General features: G+C 29.1%; 1 protein-coding gene across 1 annotated transcript; it reads left to right on the forward strand.

Annotated features, from left to right (window-relative positions):
• The first annotated feature begins 12,880 nt into the window (after positions 1 to 12,880).
• On the forward strand, positions 12,881 to 17,623 carry LOC113402602 (circadian clock-controlled protein daywake-like). The gene is made up of 5 exons (XM_026642898.2): positions 12,881 to 13,109; positions 13,523 to 13,748; positions 14,548 to 14,702; positions 15,867 to 16,025; positions 17,426 to 17,623. The coding sequence occupies exons 1-5, from the start codon at positions 13,049 to 13,051 to the stop codon at positions 17,599 to 17,601; spliced, it is 777 nt and encodes a 258-aa protein (XP_026498683.1). The 5' UTR covers positions 12,881 to 13,048; the 3' UTR covers positions 17,602 to 17,623.
• The last annotated feature ends 1,943 nt before the right edge of the window (positions 17,624 to 19,566 follow it).

The following is a 19,566-nucleotide window of genomic DNA, read 5'->3' on the forward strand; positions in this document are numbered from 1 at the left end:
TCTTTTTGCTAGTCTAACTAATCATTAAATATACATAATTATAATTACATATGTGATTCGATACGTATTTATATGAATATGAAATCATTTAAATATATAGTAACAGATAAGACTCGGTGGTTTATAGCACCACCGAGTTAAGTAAAATCACAAACCCAATCTCTACGACTTCTTGTAATATTGAGCATTAAAATATGAATATAAGGCTGATCTTTTATTATAGTTTTAACTAAATATTTTAATTAACTGATTCATTACTGGTACTATCAAATTTATCACAATAAAGTGGATTTGGATCATTTATATTATTAATCCAAAATTAAATTATGTTTTGGGATATTAAGAATATATGAAAATTCCCTTTCAAGGCGTTAAGTGCGTTAAGTTATTTGTGTAGGCAGATAAAATCGTCACACTGATTGACTTTGAAATTACTTTGTTTTAGTTCCTAACTTTATTAAGCCTAATTAAGCAAAGGTATGTGATAATGATAATTTATTTTCCCAGAAAAAAAGTAATCAAGATGGAATCTTAAAGGATTTTAAACTAACCTAAAAATATTATAAGATTATGTGGTGTAAGGCATTTGAAATCATAAAATCAGTTGTGGATTTTTAACCCTGTTCTTACAGCGGCAATACTGGGAATTATTATTTGCTATTGACTATTTAATAAAGAACACGTTAATTAAAAAAAAAGTTATTATTTTATTTATTTAACACCTCCAGTAAATAGCCTGACTTCTTTGTGAAACCGTTGATATATTAGAAAACTGAGAGGCGAGTTTATTTTCGGTCAAGGTCGTTTTGCAAAGAGCTGTCGGCGAGCGAGACGAGCGAGTTGCTGACTTTGAGGTTTTAGGAAAGTGTCACTGCTTTTCTTAACTAAAAATCATCTGTAAAGTTCTTCAGATCTTCCACGACGCCGAGTTAAGTGTTCTCGTTGATGACAACAAAGTACACTTCTAATGATGCAACATCAACACTAGTAACTACTTATCTATTCAAAATTCAAAATCTTTATTGATCAAAGCAATACACTCTTCATAATTTGTTGATAAACATATCTCCTTCTTGAGGTGTCTTAAACTAATGATATGAATCTAATATAATGTACGTTGTTCCTGTAATAATCAATAATGCTTATTATCTATGAATTATCATTACAGCCGACATTTTTATATCGTGTTGAGAGTCAAATTTCGTTAGTGAAAGCATTTATCAAGCAAATTTATTGGTTTCCCTTTGGCTGGTTTTCGTATAGGTGTTCCACGTCCCTGCAGTTCCTCGGTTCACTGGTTTGCTCTGTGTAAAAATAGTTTCTATATATGAACAACAGTAGTATGTAGTTTGTGTTTATATATATGTATGTATACTTAGCCTAAAATTATAACACTAACGTCGTTGTCACAATGTAATTGTCGTCTAATTTTGAATGTCAAATTAGTGATGAAAGATAGAGACATCGGTGGGTAAATATCTATGAAAATATATTACTAATATCGCAAAAAAAATATATAATTTTACATCTAGCTCTTATTTATCCAAGTCCTCTTTTACTTCTTGTGTGTGCTGAAAGCAATCTCTTCTGCGAGCAGACACGTCTTTTATACTTATTTCACTAAAGACTTTTTAATATGAATTTTATTTCTGGAAACTACGTTTTATATATATTAAATGCATAAATAAATACCTTAAACGATGAATAGCTTTTAGGTACTTTATTATATGTAATAGTTCGTTGTATATAACAATACATATATTTATACATAATACTTTCTGATAAACAAATAATAATGTCTTTACATTAATGTTAAGCTTAGGTCACGGTCTTATTAAGCAGAACTAATTGCTGTCTCCAATTACATAGACTAACGTTAATCTTATGGAATTTGCCAGAAAGAACGTCCTACTTACATTTCCTAAGAATTGGATGTTTATTTATAGACTAATTATACAGTAAATGTTGAGTAATTTATAAAAAATAACCATTTACAGTTGTGTGTAGAGGTTTTATTAAATTTTTACGTTTTTGCTTATGTAATTTAAGTTTTTGAGAATCAACAAATGTGACGCGGAATACACAATATGTAACTCATCAACTTATATTATAATAGATATTTCCGTTCGATATGTAATTCCTTCAAGAACACCAAGACAAAAATAAATGTTAAAATACTTTTTGTGTTTAGAAAAACTCGACGTGCGTTTAATGCAAAAGTAGTTGATTTCTTCCAATCGATGAGCGATTGTTGATCAGCGAGTACTTTTACATTTGCTTAAAATTTGGATATATGACATTGACTATAACAATTATAAAGTTCATAGAGAACACGTATCAATATGGCCTATTATTACATTATGTCGGTTGTCAACATTCACGAGTGAGAATCATACTGCCAGCCTTCTGTTGTCGCCGCAAATTATTATTTTATCCAGCACACACTAAAATACATTTTTTTAAAAAGGTCATAACTTAAAAGCTTCAGAATAATTTATAATACCCCCCAATAGTAAAGAACATGCTATATGAGAAGTGAAGAAATCTGGAAACCAGCTGTCTTGGTATGGGCATGTTATGCGGAGGAATGAGGACCATATTGTGAGAAAGGTTTTGAGAATGGATGTGGATGGATATAGAGGTAGGGGACGACCCAAGAAACGATGGATGGATTGTGTGAAAGACGATATGATTAAAAAGAATGTTACTAGTGAGATGACGTCCGACAGAGAAGTATGGAAGAAGAAGACATGCTGCGCCGACCCCAAGTAAAATTGGGATAAGGGCAGGAGGATGATGATATATGAGAAGTGTTCATTAATAGTACCGATTACATGATCCTTAATAATCTATTGAACAGAAGCGAATATTTGAATATTTGACTGTACTACTGAGTTAGTAGTATAAAATAATGCAATTAATCTTCAAAGTTTCTTTAGCTATGAATTATGTGAAGTGACGTAGGTGAGTAAACCAAATACTCCACACTATATATATTTATATTTACGTCTGTATTTTTTTCCTTTTTTTGTACACGTTTAATTAAATTGGTTTAAGAGAAAAAAACATTAGCATTGACATAATATGAAAATACATAGATAAAAACATACTTAGGTATATACCTTGAACTTAATACTTGAAACCTTAATACTTTAAATCTATATAGATTTCAAGTATTATGTTATGTATGAACCCACGCACGCGCACTCACTCACATCAACACACGTAGAGACAGATGTAAGTTTAAATGTGGAGATATATATTCGGTTTTGTAAAAAAAATTAACTTTAGTTTACTGATTATATTGATTTTTTGCGTAAACCCGCGACTCGGTTGCTAATTTTACATAAAAGGATACGAGCAAAAATACTTTAATTAACAGGAGTTTTAAATTAAAATTAAACATATTTAAAATAATATAATTTTAAAATATTATAATTTTTTTTAATTAAATAAATAAATAAAAAAATGCATTTGATAAATCAGACGATATTTAACGTATAAATATAAATAATATAATAATAATAAGGAATTACATATTACAGTTTATTTCCTTATATATTTTTTCGAATGCTTGTATGAATTGACTAGTGAATATTTCGCAGTATTAATTCGAATCAGTTTTAATTTATTTTTTAATAATATAATTTTTAAACATACAATGATATTTTTCATAAAAGAAATACTACATATAACTTTACAGTTCAAGATAATTGTTCATTTCCTGATCCCATACATAAACTTGAGAATCAATATGTACAAAGGATAATGCCGATTTGACCGAATAAGTAGGTGTGAAATTATATAGTCCTACAATACAGTTATGATCATCAGATTAACGGTCTAATTAACACGGCCTGACTACACAATGATCGTTATCCGGTAATCAGGTATTAGAAGGGAGGTAAATAACGAAAGGACTTCGAATTTTTAAAATACCATATTTTACAAAATTCTTCGACGCAGTCAAAGGTTTGATTTGAAGAGCGTTTGCTGAAATTCGATAATAATATGATAAAACAATAATAACAACAGCACGAATACGTTGTTATTGAGTTTTTCTTTCAAGAATTTCTCGGTAGCTCTGCATGGATTTTGGTTGTTATTTCCGTATCTCAAAAAGTGCGTTTTTGTAAGAACTTCAAATCGACAGTTTAGTATAATTTAAATAAAATGAACTTAAAAATGACAATGCTACCTACTCAGTAATTAGTTAGTTATTAGTAATTACGCTTACTCGAATCATATATAATATTAAGGGTATGTAAACTATTAAATCATTCATTAATCGATACATATTACCTATTTTATGATTTAATATATCTTCTCAAATAATAAGAAACACACGTTACCAAAAAACATTTTTTTTAATCTGTAACCTGTCATTTCTTTTTCAATAATACATTATTTTGAATAATATTGTAACTTCCTGGAGCATCTATCATTTTGTTTTTTTTTGCGTATGTTATCTGATTTTGCTTATCCTAATAACATTCAGGATACTGATTTCCATCACACACTGGGTCTTCTGTATTCTGAACCTTGCATAGTTGTTGCATTTCCAAGTTTGTGATCCGAATGACATGCAGGGGAGCAGACACCCATCCGTAATTTTCTTTGTCAGTTTTAAGGTTTATTTTGATTTACTTTTGATATACATTTTGACTAGTGACTTGATTTGCATAAATAAAAAATAATTACACGTCATAAAACTCGTTATTTCATTTTCATTTTAAGCCGACTTCAAAGATTGACTTTGAAGACTTGTTTTTTTTTGTCTATGTTAGGAGAAAATTTAATGCAATCTTTTTTCTGATTAAATAAGCTATAGTTACTGCCTTATATCAACATTTGGAAGGAATGTTTACTCATGTTTATTGTACAATAATAATACCTCATTATAATTGAACATGAAAAATGAAAAATAATAAAACACACAACACAAGTTACCTACTACTTATAAAACCTTTTTTTTTAAATACGTTAAAGAACAGATTATTTGGACAAAAACGGTTCGTTTTATTATTTTTTTATTATAATTTTTTTTTTTTTTATTTATTTACACAAGAATTATTCAAGGCCTTAATTGTATTCAAATAAAATTTAAAATAGAAACTGCTGATAGCTATGAAAATATTACAATTACCTAAGCAGTCAGTTGGACCGGTCTCCGCAACTGAATAGATCTACCATGCCTTGCTGACTATAACGATTAATTTTTAAAGTTTTAAAACTATAGTCTAGACTTTAAAGGTTTTTTATTTTGTTTAATTATGTTAAGTTAAGCATTGAGAAATTTCGTAAAGTATTATTTTAATACGTTCTATTTTTTATTTCTTTAGTAATAGTTATTTACGTTAAATCACATGTATTACTAATTTCACCAAATGTAATTATACAATTTCCTTGATTTTTCTCCATCAATACATCACCTATGGAAGGTGTTTGCAATTGCCCCACTTTCCCCTATTCGCTATTTCAACACGGTCAGAGAACTTGTTTGTTAAGTAATAAGCAAACAAACTTAGCAATTACAACTAATGTTTCTATTAATTCTGTATTGACATACTGCATAGTTATAACTGCTAAATTGTTTACTTAAATTCTTAGTCACGGTAGTACCTAAATTCAACAATTAACTTAATATAAATTATTTTAATCAAAAAATTCATTACTAAAATAATGATATATTGTGGAAAAATCTGATTATTTTTATTGTTACTTATATAATTATATTTAATTGCAACTTAACCATAGTAATTAAATGCAAACAGACATAACATCTTCAATCCAGTGTTTAGCGGCGCAAAACGCTCTAAGTAGAGGTTTGTATATTGACGAATGTGACCTTTATACGAATACCATTAAAAATATGTGCACTGGCCATCGTTGTCACTAGTTATATGAATGAATTAAATAAAAAATAATGTTTTGTTTGTTAGTCCTCTTTGAGTTCATAAACCATTCACTCGATTGTGATCAAGCTTTTGTCAGTTGCTCTACATACGCAAAGGTTCCTGGATCGAAAGAGATAAGAATATTCCTTCGTATATTTGTCCATTAATATAAAAAAAATCTTATATATTCTTATTCTTACTGACTTGGACGATATGCTCTTCATACCCACTCACCATATATACTTTCCGATATGTTTGTTATGTTAAAAAATAATGTTGTTGAACAGTGCAAAACTATATCAGTCATACTATGTTAGGTGTATAATATATGTTGTCTGGAATGGTATATAATATATATTGTGTGGAATATAAATAGCACCACAATATTATAATATATTTATATTAGTAAAGGATCAAGAAATATTGACATATAACTTGATTATCTAGTAAAATTGAATTCAGTTGTATGGAAAAGAGATAATTGTTGTTTTTTTTTTTTTTACTAATGCCAATGCTGCGCCAACCTTGGGATATGTATGATATTATACCCAATCCTTGTTTCTGTAGTTACACTGACTCACACACCCTTAAACCTAAACACAACAAGATTAAGTTTTGCTATTTGAAGAATGTGTGATAAAATGGGAGGTACGTAACCAGAATGAATCGACTGCCTAGTTGGTATTTTCGCTATAAGGTTGTTAATAGATCAGAAGTCCTGGAAGCTTAAAATTTGGCAAAGTAGTAAAACCTAGGTAAAGCTAAAGTTTGATCATGCGTCTGAACTCTTTCCGGTTGTGTTGGATTGTCACACAATTGATTTATGAGAGAAAGGAAATAGCGAGTGTAACTGAGCTTGAGCACACTTGCTTACTGTCTTTTGATATTAGCTGGTGTCACCGCAATCCGTTAAGAGGACATAATTATTATACCAAAGGTGGAATCTAATTGATTATCTCATTGTGCCTGTAATGATATATTGAATTGGCTCACTTACGCTTCAATTCTCAAGAGTCAATACGATGTTTAACAGGTGACATGTGCGAATGGATGAAGTACATCAAATTTGTTGAAGAAGGAACGAGCGCCTATAATTTTTAAAGAGCAACAATGTCGTTTAGTATTTATGCTATTAGACTACAAAAATTAATCTACTTTTATTTTTTATTTGACTAGAATGTTGTAATAGAATAGAGTATTATTATCTGTTAATTGTTAAGAGCGAACGACACAGTTTTTATTTCATCGATCAATTGATACTAGATGGAATGAAAATATTTTTATTAAAGTTATCTGTATTAAATAGCTGGTAGTTATAATTAATAATTATGTTATTGTTTAACTACGAACAGTTCAATTAAACGATTTAATTTTTTTCAATAACTTTTACACGGAAGCATCGTAAAAATATCTTTTTGTGAAAATTATATCACTATATTTTTGTGCTTTTATTTGTTGAGTAAAAATTAAAAATAAAAATAAAATTTAGAAACTGAAATAATATATAATATCGAGTAAATAATATTATACTCGAACCTCATAATACTTAAAAATATTTATCTATTTTTATTTTATTTTCGGGAAACATACCTACAGCATAATATAACACATTTGATACCAAAAAAGTCTTAGATAAGCCAACAAAGTTTTCACTGTTACATTAAAATAAGATAATAAATATGTAATGAAAGTATATCAAATTAGGTTTAAAAAAAAGTACAATGAAGCAAATATACTCAGTACACATTATAAAAAAATACATAATTTTCAATTATAATATATAAATAATATGTATATAATGTACTAAAAAATAACAAACAAAAACAGTAAATAAATAATGTGGACACAAAAGGAAATGTTAATTAAAAAAGAGATTTATCTTTTATTATGGGGACAATAGACAGCACAGCTTGATCCTATATAAACATAGTCGTCTGCTTCTCCGCGTTTGTAAATGCTGACAGTTCATAATATTCATAGTTGATTTCAAACATAATAATATCAACGTCTTGGTTTAAGTACTTAGTTACATGAAGAAACTTTTATGTTAATATGTGTTTTGAAATGTTTGCAACATTTTATTTGATATATTTACTACAATAAGGTACTTAATTTTTATCTGAATATAATTGTTTCTAGCCTATACTTAACGTTTTTTGTGACGACACTCATAAGATATTAAGATACTATTGTCGCCATTACCTGCTGATTTATCTGCGGAAAGATTAAAACTCGCTTATATTTTATAAAAATTGTTAAACATAAAAAAAATAATGTACGCGTTAGTCTTTAAATTATCGTTAAACAAAGGTTTATTTTATATCATGCTACTCAAATTAAAGCAAAAAAATATTTATTAGACTATTGAACTAAATGTAGGTAAAGCTACCATCATTTCGGAAAGTACCTAGAAGAACTGGAAATAACTCAGAAAAAACTTCTTTTCACCATTTAAATTACAGAGTAGGTATGTCAGTAAAGAACTAAATTTATATATCCTACCTGAAAATCAACAAATGCACTTAGGTACTCCACTACGCACTACGTCCACACTTTTTGATCATTAATATAATCTTGTATTGAGTAATATGCCTTTTTTATCAATGTTTTTTTTTTGACATGAGATTTAAATGTATTAATCGGTTAGTTGTCGTGTTGTACTTACTACTGAGCTGAGTTTATCAATCTGAGTGTATCAATAGCCTTTTAATTAACAGCCTAGACACCTTACTAAAAGGGTGCCGTTTAACCAGCTTCCCGAAGGACACCGGCCAATACATTTTCCATACATAGAATAGGGACTCTCATATAAATAAAAATATTTATATTGATAGTTTAGGTTGGAACATAATTAATTAAATTAATTGATTAAATGCTAAATATTTATAATATCGCGCCTTATATTTATAATATATTGATACCGATATATTTTTTAAATGTTTTAACACCATAACTACTCTTGGTACTTACGTATTAACGCCACCGCAGCAAAAAAAAAAGATTGGGCTTAGAATTCCACCGAACGATTTTGGGGAACCAAAGTGTTGTATACGGTGGAAGTGTGGTTCCTAATTACAATAATATGTTTGCTGTGGCTTCTTTTGATCATTTTGCAGGAAGGATCAGATTCATACATTTAATAGCGCAAAATTGTCACAAAACCGACTCTGTTAACTCTAACTCAATATGGTCTTGGCGATCTTACCCCTAGAGTATTTTTCAAGAAAGCGCTGAAGACCACTTAGTTTCGAAATTATTAAACAATCTAATTTCACATTTAGAATTAGAATGTTTATTTTTGCCAATATCTCAGAAACGGAGCATTTTATGTTAGGTGTCAGACCGAGAAGACCAAATAGAGTTATAGAGTCGGGGTTTTTAACCAATTTTAAACAAAGGTCAGTCTAAAGCAAGTTTTCCTTTTCTATGAACGGGAATGAATTGGCTAACTATCATTCAGAACAGTGGCGTATAGTAAAGTGGCTAGGCGTTTCATTGGATGGCTAATTAAGCTAGTTGCCTGCAACATATACATTGCCTACCTAGTCCAAACTCATTCGGAAAATACTACTGTAACAGTTATATTTAAATAACTATTTGTGAATATTTAGAGTTGCTTTTTTACATTAGATTACGCAAACAGTACGCATTATGTATTATAAAAATAAGTATGTATTTGAGTGAATTGGTTGAAAATGTAGCTACTTTATTATATGATATAAAAAGGGCTTATAAAACTCTCTTCCAATCAAGAAGTTTTAATTTTTATTAAAATTTGATACGATGGAATATATTACATAATTCATGATTGTTTAATTTGATGATTTAAAATGTAGGTCAACTACATTTCAACGAATCGAATCGACAAATCAAATATAATATAACTTTTGAAGATATTAAATTATTTAATTTTTTGCCATTCGATAGGTACGATTTTAGGTTGTTTTAAAACCCTTAAGAGTAGGATTCTATTTTTAAATACATTTATTATTTATTAATAAGGTTAATAAATAATAAATGTTTTAAAAAGTCACAATCAATGACTTTAATATAAGAATCAATGACAAGCACATTTTTTTCTATACAGAGGCTATTGTTGGATTGGAACGCTTGTGTAAAAGGTATTTTTATCGCAATTATATTAAAAGGTAGCTTTTGTTTATTCGTTGATCCTTTTTTGCTTCGTATTTGTTAGTAATCCGATTTTTCTGGGAATTTTATAATTAGGATGGGTAGGATAGGTGGGTTGATCGTTGGTCTTGCGGTTAGTTTTTTACTTATGTTAATATATGTAATAGATAGCAAACGGCAGGAGGCTCACCTGATCGAAAGTTATTATCACCGCCCATGGACATTTGCAACACCGGGGGGCTTGCAGGTGCGTTGCCGTATGCAGTTAAAACGCAGTAAATCCCGAGGTCCTGGGTTCAAACACTACGCGGGGCGATAAATAAAATATTGAGTTTTTCAGTTGTCAGTAGCGGCCCGGAATTCGGTAGTATGTATACCCACGTCTCTCGGATAGCACCATCAGCAGCTGTTCTTGCACCTAAATTATTTCTTGGTGAAAAAGATAAAACCAATGTTTAAAAAAAAAATACAAATGACAGAGGATAATTAACGTTAAGAAATATTATGGTAGAATATGTGACGAGTGGGTGGTACCTCTCGGTTGAACCTACCCAGACAGGATTGCACAAAGCCCTACCCCAAGTTACAAACGAAATAATTAGTTAGTTAGAATCTTTTATCAAAAGCTGGTGTCTGTACTCCCACAGTTTGTCCTTTATCAAACGATGTATTTCATTCTGTTCTGGACTATTTTTGTCTATAGTGTTCCTGCCATATCCTTTCCTACTTTAAAATAATTATTTTGAACTATATTTTGAATAATCTATTTTCTTTTAGAATTTAACATTTATACTCAACATAATTATTTTTATATTGTCTTTATTGACAATTAACATTAGCAGCCTGTAAATTTCCCACTGCTGGGCTAAGGTCTCCTCTCCCTTTGAGGAGAAGGTTTGGAGCATATTCTACCACGCTGCTCCCATGCGAGTTGGTGGATACACATGTGGCAGAATTTCTTTGAAATTAGATACATGTAGATTTCCTCATGATGTTTTAAACCAAAATTAAGTACATGAAAATTCAGTGGTGCTTGCCTGAGTTTGAACCAGAAATCATCGGTTAAGATGCACGCGTTCTAACCACTGGGCCATCTCGGCTCTCCAATACTAACAAACAATAATATATTTAAATTTTAAATGTCACATTGGGCTATTTTTTATTATTTCTAAATGGTCAAAATATTTGTTTCGTTTTGCTATTAGCCTTCGCATTAAATACTTTGCTTTCAGATCGTGAAACATAATATTACAAACCAATCAACTATGTATGTCCAAAACTAGTCTGTCTATATTATGTTTAATTCTATTGTAACAAGCCTGATACGAACTGATAACAGATTATATCATTATATTGACATATCAATTTTGAACAAAATACAATTAAAGAGATAATCAATTAAATTGTATGACGAGAATTCATAACACAAATCACATGCTCATATGTCACACACACAAACACATATTGAAGATGTGAACATCCTTGATCTAATAGTAGTTTCTTTTCACATCTACCCTTCTCAATAAACGAGTTGTCTAACGCAATTTTTTTATTTTTTAGATCAAATTGGTAAAAATAATCTTTATTTTAATATTAAAGACATAAATATTCAACTTATATATGCAAAAACATCGAATTCCATATTTCAAACATTAACAAAATGCAAAATTTATATGGACGTGCATCTCCAATTTCAACCTCCTATATGATGTTTTTTTTTTTCAAAAACGCTATTAGCGATTACTGCTACTCACTAAGATTTATAAGCTCCTGTTTATGAGTAGCAGACAATAGCTTTTGCTTAAAATCCAATTCCAAATTTCCGCAATTTACACCAGAAATTTCGAGTTTCCAAACAACTTTCGTCCCATATCACCAACCAAAATTATTCAATAGAAATGTTATGCTAAGACAAAAAAAATAAATAAGCAGAAAACTGTTAAAGATTAAGTTAAGGGATTTGTTTCTCGATTTTTTTTTTCTGTAATAACAAGCGCGTCTCGCCGTTAAGCATTTTATTGTTGTAAAAAAAATATATATTAATTCCTTGGTGCTCGCATGCGTTCCATTACAAATTCCTGTGCAAAATTTCATCCTGTTAGGCCCACCGGTTTAGGCTGTGTGATTTGTAATTATAAATATTGTAGATGTGACAATTTATTAATATGCAATCATTATCTGTTACACTTACAGATATATCAGTAGCATATAACTGTGGATCTAGACAAGTTACATATTAATTGATGAGCTCGTAGTTAACATCAGAGTGTGTAGATTTAACATAACTATCTTATATGTCACGTGAACAATGATTGACGATTAAAAGACCGTTGTAATCCCTTCTTTTCTAACTCAATAGATTGAAATCAAAATTAAATCTAAAATCTTGAATCGTTATTTTAAAAGATCTACTGAATTAAAAGCTACCTGTGCGGAATGTAGATTGTTCTTACCAGTACCGGTACCTACGGAAAATCTCGGTAGATAGACACACTTATTTCATCAATCATATACGTGTGATAATCTTAATTATATAATAAAAATTAAAATCCTGTATCAACAAATACTAACTCTAAGCTTTTTTATTTGTATAATTTTGTGCAGATTAATAATCTCCATTTATTTATATTTCCTTAAGCAATTTGCCTGAAACTGAAATATTTTCGCATGCATTAGCATGACAATGACCAAAATGTTTCTTGTATTAAATTAGTTATTATCTTTTGATATGTTTGTTAAGGCACTAAATAGAAAAAGGTACCTAATTTAAGTGAAGTTTTTTTTAATTCAGCATCCCAAACAATGGTTTGCTTAGATAAAAATAATAAGTACTTACCACAATTTTCAAATATATTTATTATGCCAACTGCTTACTTAGTGGTTTTCAAAAAATGTATGATATTATACGCAATTGTTAAGAAACAGGTTTTCGGTTGTGAGTTTTTTCTACAATTTTTGCGCGTATATATAAAAGTGTTTGTGAACATCAAGATTATTCAATTTAGATACAAGAACAGAAAATGTTCTCACTACGATTCATTCTGTTTGCGTGTTTATCGCTGGTTTTTTCCGAGGCATATGGTAAGACATCATTTTAGTACATTTTTATTATAGAAATTTTATTATTGAGAACTAAAAGTAAATTATGTTCAACATATTTATTTCCAAAAATATGATAAAAAGGATCAACGCAATTGAAATAATTTGTTTAAAAACCGATCTAAAAAAATAATAAAAAATAAGTATTAGATATAAATATTTATATAATGATTATAATAAACGTTTGAAAGATTAATTATTATCTGTGGCGATACAGTCAGGAAGAGGAGACTGGCGCAATTACAATTTGTATGGCTAGGATCAATACTAGTTTCATTATCAATATACTATAAGAAAATATTTATATATATATATATATAATTTAAATAAAATTTTAAGTGTGTATAAACTATTAGTTTATAAATTCAGAATTATATCGATTTTTTTTGTTTCAGTTATAAATTATACGCCATGCAGCATTAAAGATAAAGATTGTATGATAGATTTATTTCAAAAAGTTATCCATGATCACGGTGAAAATGGAATCGCAGAAATAAATTTACCCGCTTTGGATCCGATGAAATTAGCCAATATATCGATAAAAGTTTTGGATGAAATTGTTATACTTATAAAAGAGGGAGTCGTCAAGGGCTTCAAAAATTGTAAGGTCAATAGTTTCGAGTGAGTTGATTTTATTACTATTTAAATAATGTATTTTCTTACATTCATATGCACTTTTTTTCTTACATTCATATGCACTGTGTCCTATGCTTAAGAGCTGGGATTGCTCGGATAACACTTATGTTTTCATGTGCTCAGTTTCCTCACACATCTTATCCTGTAATCGGTTAATAAAAACATCCTTGTGTTCCGTGAAATTTGGTTAAGTCATCATACATCAACTCGCTGTGGCACAGCGTGAAGGACTAAGCTTCTTCCTTAATATTAAGATACAGAACAACCAAGAAAACTTCACTTTATTGGGAAAAAAGTCTTAAATATAATTTTAAATTAAAAGTGACGTGATTATTACTTCAAGTCTATTTAAAATATTTGGCAAATAATTCGAAATGAATCTATTAAAACGAACGATCGTACCTCTTAAGTGATACTAAAGTTCATGAAATCACAGTGACTTTAGAATAAATTTAAAACATCTCTTTAAGATGTGTTTTTAAAAAAAAATCTAATCGATTTTCATGATTCACTTTTAAGTATTGTGTTGTTTAGAGTATTTATTACAAAAGGTTAAGAAGTATATCAAATATAGTAGTATCAAAACTATATTAAAGTAATTACAAAATATATTCAATATTATTTTGTCATGTTTGAGTAAACAATTTTTTTTGCGCACCTCTTGTCATAATCGACAAACGCTTACTGCTTGAAATGATTAAATTAAAAATAACAACATGCAATTTTCGGTGTAATGTTCGTGTATAATATTATATATTTTTTAAATTTTGTATAATAATTTTAGCATCGACTTAGAAAAACAATTAGCAAACCCAGAAATCGCTTGTGAAGTTTTGACAATCAAAGGTCACTTTTTAATCGAAGGTTCGAGTCCACTACTACAGAGTTTATTTGGAACCACTTCAATAAAAGGAGAAGGAAAAACAAAAATAAAACTGGGTATGTTTCTGTTTGTTTATTATTATTTTTTTAACAAGTGTAATAAAATCTTGTTGAGTTTAATAATGTTTTTAATAATAGAACATGAAGAAATTTATTTTAAACACAATAGAAGTATCCATCTATAATTTCAAAATAACAGCCTTTTTAAGGTAATATTGCAATTTGCAACTACAACCAACCAATACTAGGTTTATTTTCATATTTTTCGTGTTTGTTTGGCCGAGTTAATCTTCATAAGTGTCAAAAAAAGTATTCTAAATTATCGTCTTCATTTATGTAAAAATTAATAATATATCATTAATATGTTGTAAAATCGAAAAATCAAAATAAATAATGATACACATCCCAAAAAAAACTAAAACCTATCACAATAGCCAAGCATAGACGCTTATAAGTTATTTTTAATTTTAAAACGACGTGAGGACAAATAAAAGACGTGGTTAAGAGCAAATTTTACATTATATTATGATATGATATATGTAAATATTTGTAATACAATTATGCTCTAATACTATTTACTAGAATTTCGTTCGGCGTGTTTTTTAAAACTGCAAGTAAAAGTATATGGCCGACATTTTTGGATACATTTAATTTTAAGATATTCCCGCGGGTTCATCTGTGCAACCTCGACTTCATAGCACTATAGTGATGTTATCGATAAAACGCCAATTCGCTTAATATTCATCAATATTCACGTGCTTCTCTGTTCTTCTTGTGTTCGACGTTGAAGGTAATCATCGTGAGGAAACTAACGTATTCGTATGTCGAATAAAAGTCTTCCATAATTATGTATGTACCTGTATCATGAAAATCATGTTGATAGAGAAAAAATTTTTGTAAAACAATTTTCATTGAAGATAGATAATGGTTTCAGAATTATAATTTAAATCAATTATTATATTTATATATTATTTTATGATATACTGTTTTCGTAATATTGTTCTAATCTTACACATTCTTCTGTGAATTTTTAACGTGTGATAAATTTTACTGTCGTGCTGAAGACCACTTATGATATAATTTAGCTTGCCCAATATATTATTATCTTTATCCGTTCTACGATATCCTGCGTTTCATTATTTAATTTATAAAAACAGAAACAAATAAATATTGCACTCAAACATGCTTGTTATAAGGTATGTAATATAATTTATTTTACAGACAAAGTAACCATGAAGATTGAAATACCGGTAACCGTAATCAAAAAGGAAGATGGTCAAACATATTTCAAAGTTTTGAATAATAAGCCCAAGTATACTTACGATATAAAGAAGCTCACATTCGATGCCAAAAATCTTGTCATTGGAAAAAATGATCTCAGTAAGTAACGTCACCTTATGACGCTTAGAAGTAATTTGGAATCACAATTTTGAAATGTATTTTAATATAATTGTTCACTAACCTTTTGAGATTACTTCTAGTTAATTATATAGAAAAATATATATATTGCTTAGGTTTTTGTACATCAGAATATACAGAGCTTATCCAGCAAAGAAAATTATTTTTAAAGTACTTCAATATTGACATATTTTGTATAACAGAACATTGGATCTTGTTACATCAACTACCACCTAGTATTAACAATTATAAATTGTCAAGTGCGTTCTTTAGAAAATCGGCTAAACATGGAGGATCATTAATATACACAAAGCAGAATATAAACTGTAAAGACCGAAAAGACATTGTGGATCTCACCATAGAGCGCACTATTGAATTGTCATGTGTGGAACTCGAGCATACTATAGCAATGTGCGTGTACCGACCTCCACAATCAGATTTTAACCTGTTTGAATGTGTGCTAAAGGATGCCCTTAAGCGTGTTTGTACTGGGCGAAAGAATGTTGTTATTTGTGGAGATTTTAACATTGATATTTTAGTGCAATCTTCCATAAGTACAAGGTTCATAAATTTATTTTAGTCATTTAACCTAAATAAAATGTTTTCTGAACCTACAAGAATATCAGCTACTTCCGCAACCTGTATAGACAACGTGTTTTGTAATTGTCAGGCCGTTAATAAGGAAATCTTGTCAAACCTAACATCGGATCACTGTGGCCAAATGGTGTCAATAGGTATAAAAGAAAAACAAAAGAAACGGAAACAAAAGAAAATGAAAAAGATTTTAAATCATATTTATGTACCTATTTTCATCGCTATTGTTAAATACGTGCAGTGCATGTAATGTTGTAATGATTCTAGAATTTGGTTCCGATTGTAATATTATTCTCATATGTTGCTTACCTTCAAATATTTAGATATTAATTAAAAACACAAGAAGTAAAAAATGAAAGAGTTAATATGCTATAATCAACTTAATCGCTAAACTCGAAAATCCTGTATTTAATATGTATATCCTTATAAAAAAAGGTCGATCTTTCGATCGGTCCAGTTGCCTAGTATAAAATTCACACCCAAGACACAGCTTCAAGAAAAAAGTAAAATCAAATAAGTAATAATAACAATACTTATATTTTCCAGTTTTGGAATAGAAATCAAAAAACCTTTATTAACATTTTTCTATAAAGATGTTTATTAAAAAAGTATTACATTTATGTGATTCTATGTTTTCATATAACTCAACAGCTTGGTGTTATACAACTTTTTATGATTACTTATAAATATGTTAATTAAAGTAATTTATAGACAAAACACTCTGAATTGTATGTACTGGATTGGACTTTTGCTGTTATTTTTATGATACTAATTTTTAATTCTGACAGGTCAAATCGTGACGACATACGTGAACGACAACTGGAAAACCCTGTTAAATACATATGGAAAAGAAATCGTGAACAAGGCGATTGTTATTCTATTTGAATACATTAATAAATTCTACGATAATATCGGCGCTGAACAATTAATCAAGGAAGATCTGACGCCTTACATCAAAAACTAAGATGTTTAGGACTTACTGCCTACTATAAAAAAAATGTGCTGAATATTGTTATTACATAAAAGATCATATTAAAAATACCTTAAAACTTTTTATTTATAAATCCAAATATTCTTAAAATCTTTAGACGTAATCGTTATAGTCGTAACCTTGCCCTTACTCCATAAAAAGTAAATGCATCTTAAGCCTCATTAAAGATGATCATCTTAAGATGCATTTTAAAAGTAAACGCTATTGGATTTATTAACGTTGTTTTTTTTTTTTTTAATAAAAATTAAGAGGATCGTTTTGAAAAGGATAATTTCATTGAGTAAAATGATACAATGTTAATACTAATTTAAAATAAAACAACTCACATCACATTAACTTCCACTATATTAATAAACCACTTGATACATACATATATTACTTATCACTTTAACAGCAAATATCCGAACCTCGTCCTCAGTTCCACTCCCCGGTTCAAAATCCACCGCTTCTCCGGGCCAGGCAGTAGTACCAGCTCGCCTCACCACGCCACGAGAGGGACGGGAGTGCCACAACACGGTGTCAATAATCGTACTAATAAATGTTATTTCAATTTAAAAAGAAAACATATTTAAAAATCAAAGCAGTACTAAATATTATTATTTCAATTAAAATTATAGGTATAAGTATATTTAAAAAATCATGACAAATTGAAGTGCACAAGTATGTAACGAATTAATACTACTTACATCTTTTACTACCGTGAATATAAGTATTTTTTTCCTGTTAACCTATCACCTATCACACCGCAACTTACTGTATTCAAAATAGTCCGTCCGAGGACATATTCAAATAGGTTATTTGACTGGTTTTTAAAATTCATTTTATATTATTTAGTATAGGTTAAGAAATCCAGTAAAATTTGTTTTTTTTTAAATTCTAGTACATAATTGCTGAAAAATATCAAATTAAAAATTCCATATTTAAATAGCGCGCGAAAACGCTACTTTGACAATATGGCGCTGCAATGGGGTCGGTGACGTAATTTGCCTGTATTGAAATCTGTGGCACATATAATCAACATACAGTAGGCAAACGAGGTTAACCAGCAAGTGACGTCATCATAAGCCCGACCAATCAGGAGCGTTTGGTGTCATGTGACAAACGTTTAAAAAATGCATTTTTATTAATGGATTTTTGAATAAATTAATTATTATTTTCAACTTTCGTTAATAAATAACCATTTTTAAACTCATAATATATACTGATAACAATAATTGACACTTTATTTTTCACATACGTATGTACATGCATTCATACATACCTACATTAATACATACATACTTACTTTTTTTTTATTTAGATACATTTATTATCCAAATAATTAAAATAAAATATTTATATTCAAAAACGTATTTAAAAGATAAACCTGGTTTTATTTGAACTGAATAGTCAATTCAACTTACGATCTTTGATGCTCTTAAAGAACACAGTTATTACAGAAAAACAAAATTATATGGATCCTAACTATCTAGAAGAAATGAAGACCCAAACCGATATTTAGATGTTAGAAATATAAACTTAAAATGATATAATAACTAAGATTGGCAAGGAATAGACACAACAGTGTGCTCTGTTCCTTTACTCTCATAGTCCGTTGGAAAAGTCAAATAGGCTGGTAAGAGTTCAGGTACATGCAGCTTAAAGTTGTTCTAGGTACGGGAATTTTAATACTACCAAATTTTAGTGAGAATTTATTAACAGAAAAATCCAATAAATTCATTGACATTGTGTTTTTCCAGCGAGAGAAAGTCAGAAAGAAAAGGATTAGAAACCACCACCTAGAAATCTCCAGTTTTTTTTACTAACCACTAAATCAACTAAGCAATATTCAATATACTCATCCTTTTGATTATACGTATTACCGTATTATACTACGGTAGGTCAGTAATTTTACATGATATTATAATAAGCCTATAAAAAAGAAAAAACTTGGAGTCT

Source organism: Vanessa tameamea, chromosome 11, assembly GCF_037043105.1.
Source record: "Vanessa tameamea isolate UH-Manoa-2023 chromosome 11, ilVanTame1 primary haplotype, whole genome shotgun sequence".
NCBI lineage: Eukaryota > Metazoa > Arthropoda > Insecta > Lepidoptera > Nymphalidae > Vanessa > Vanessa tameamea.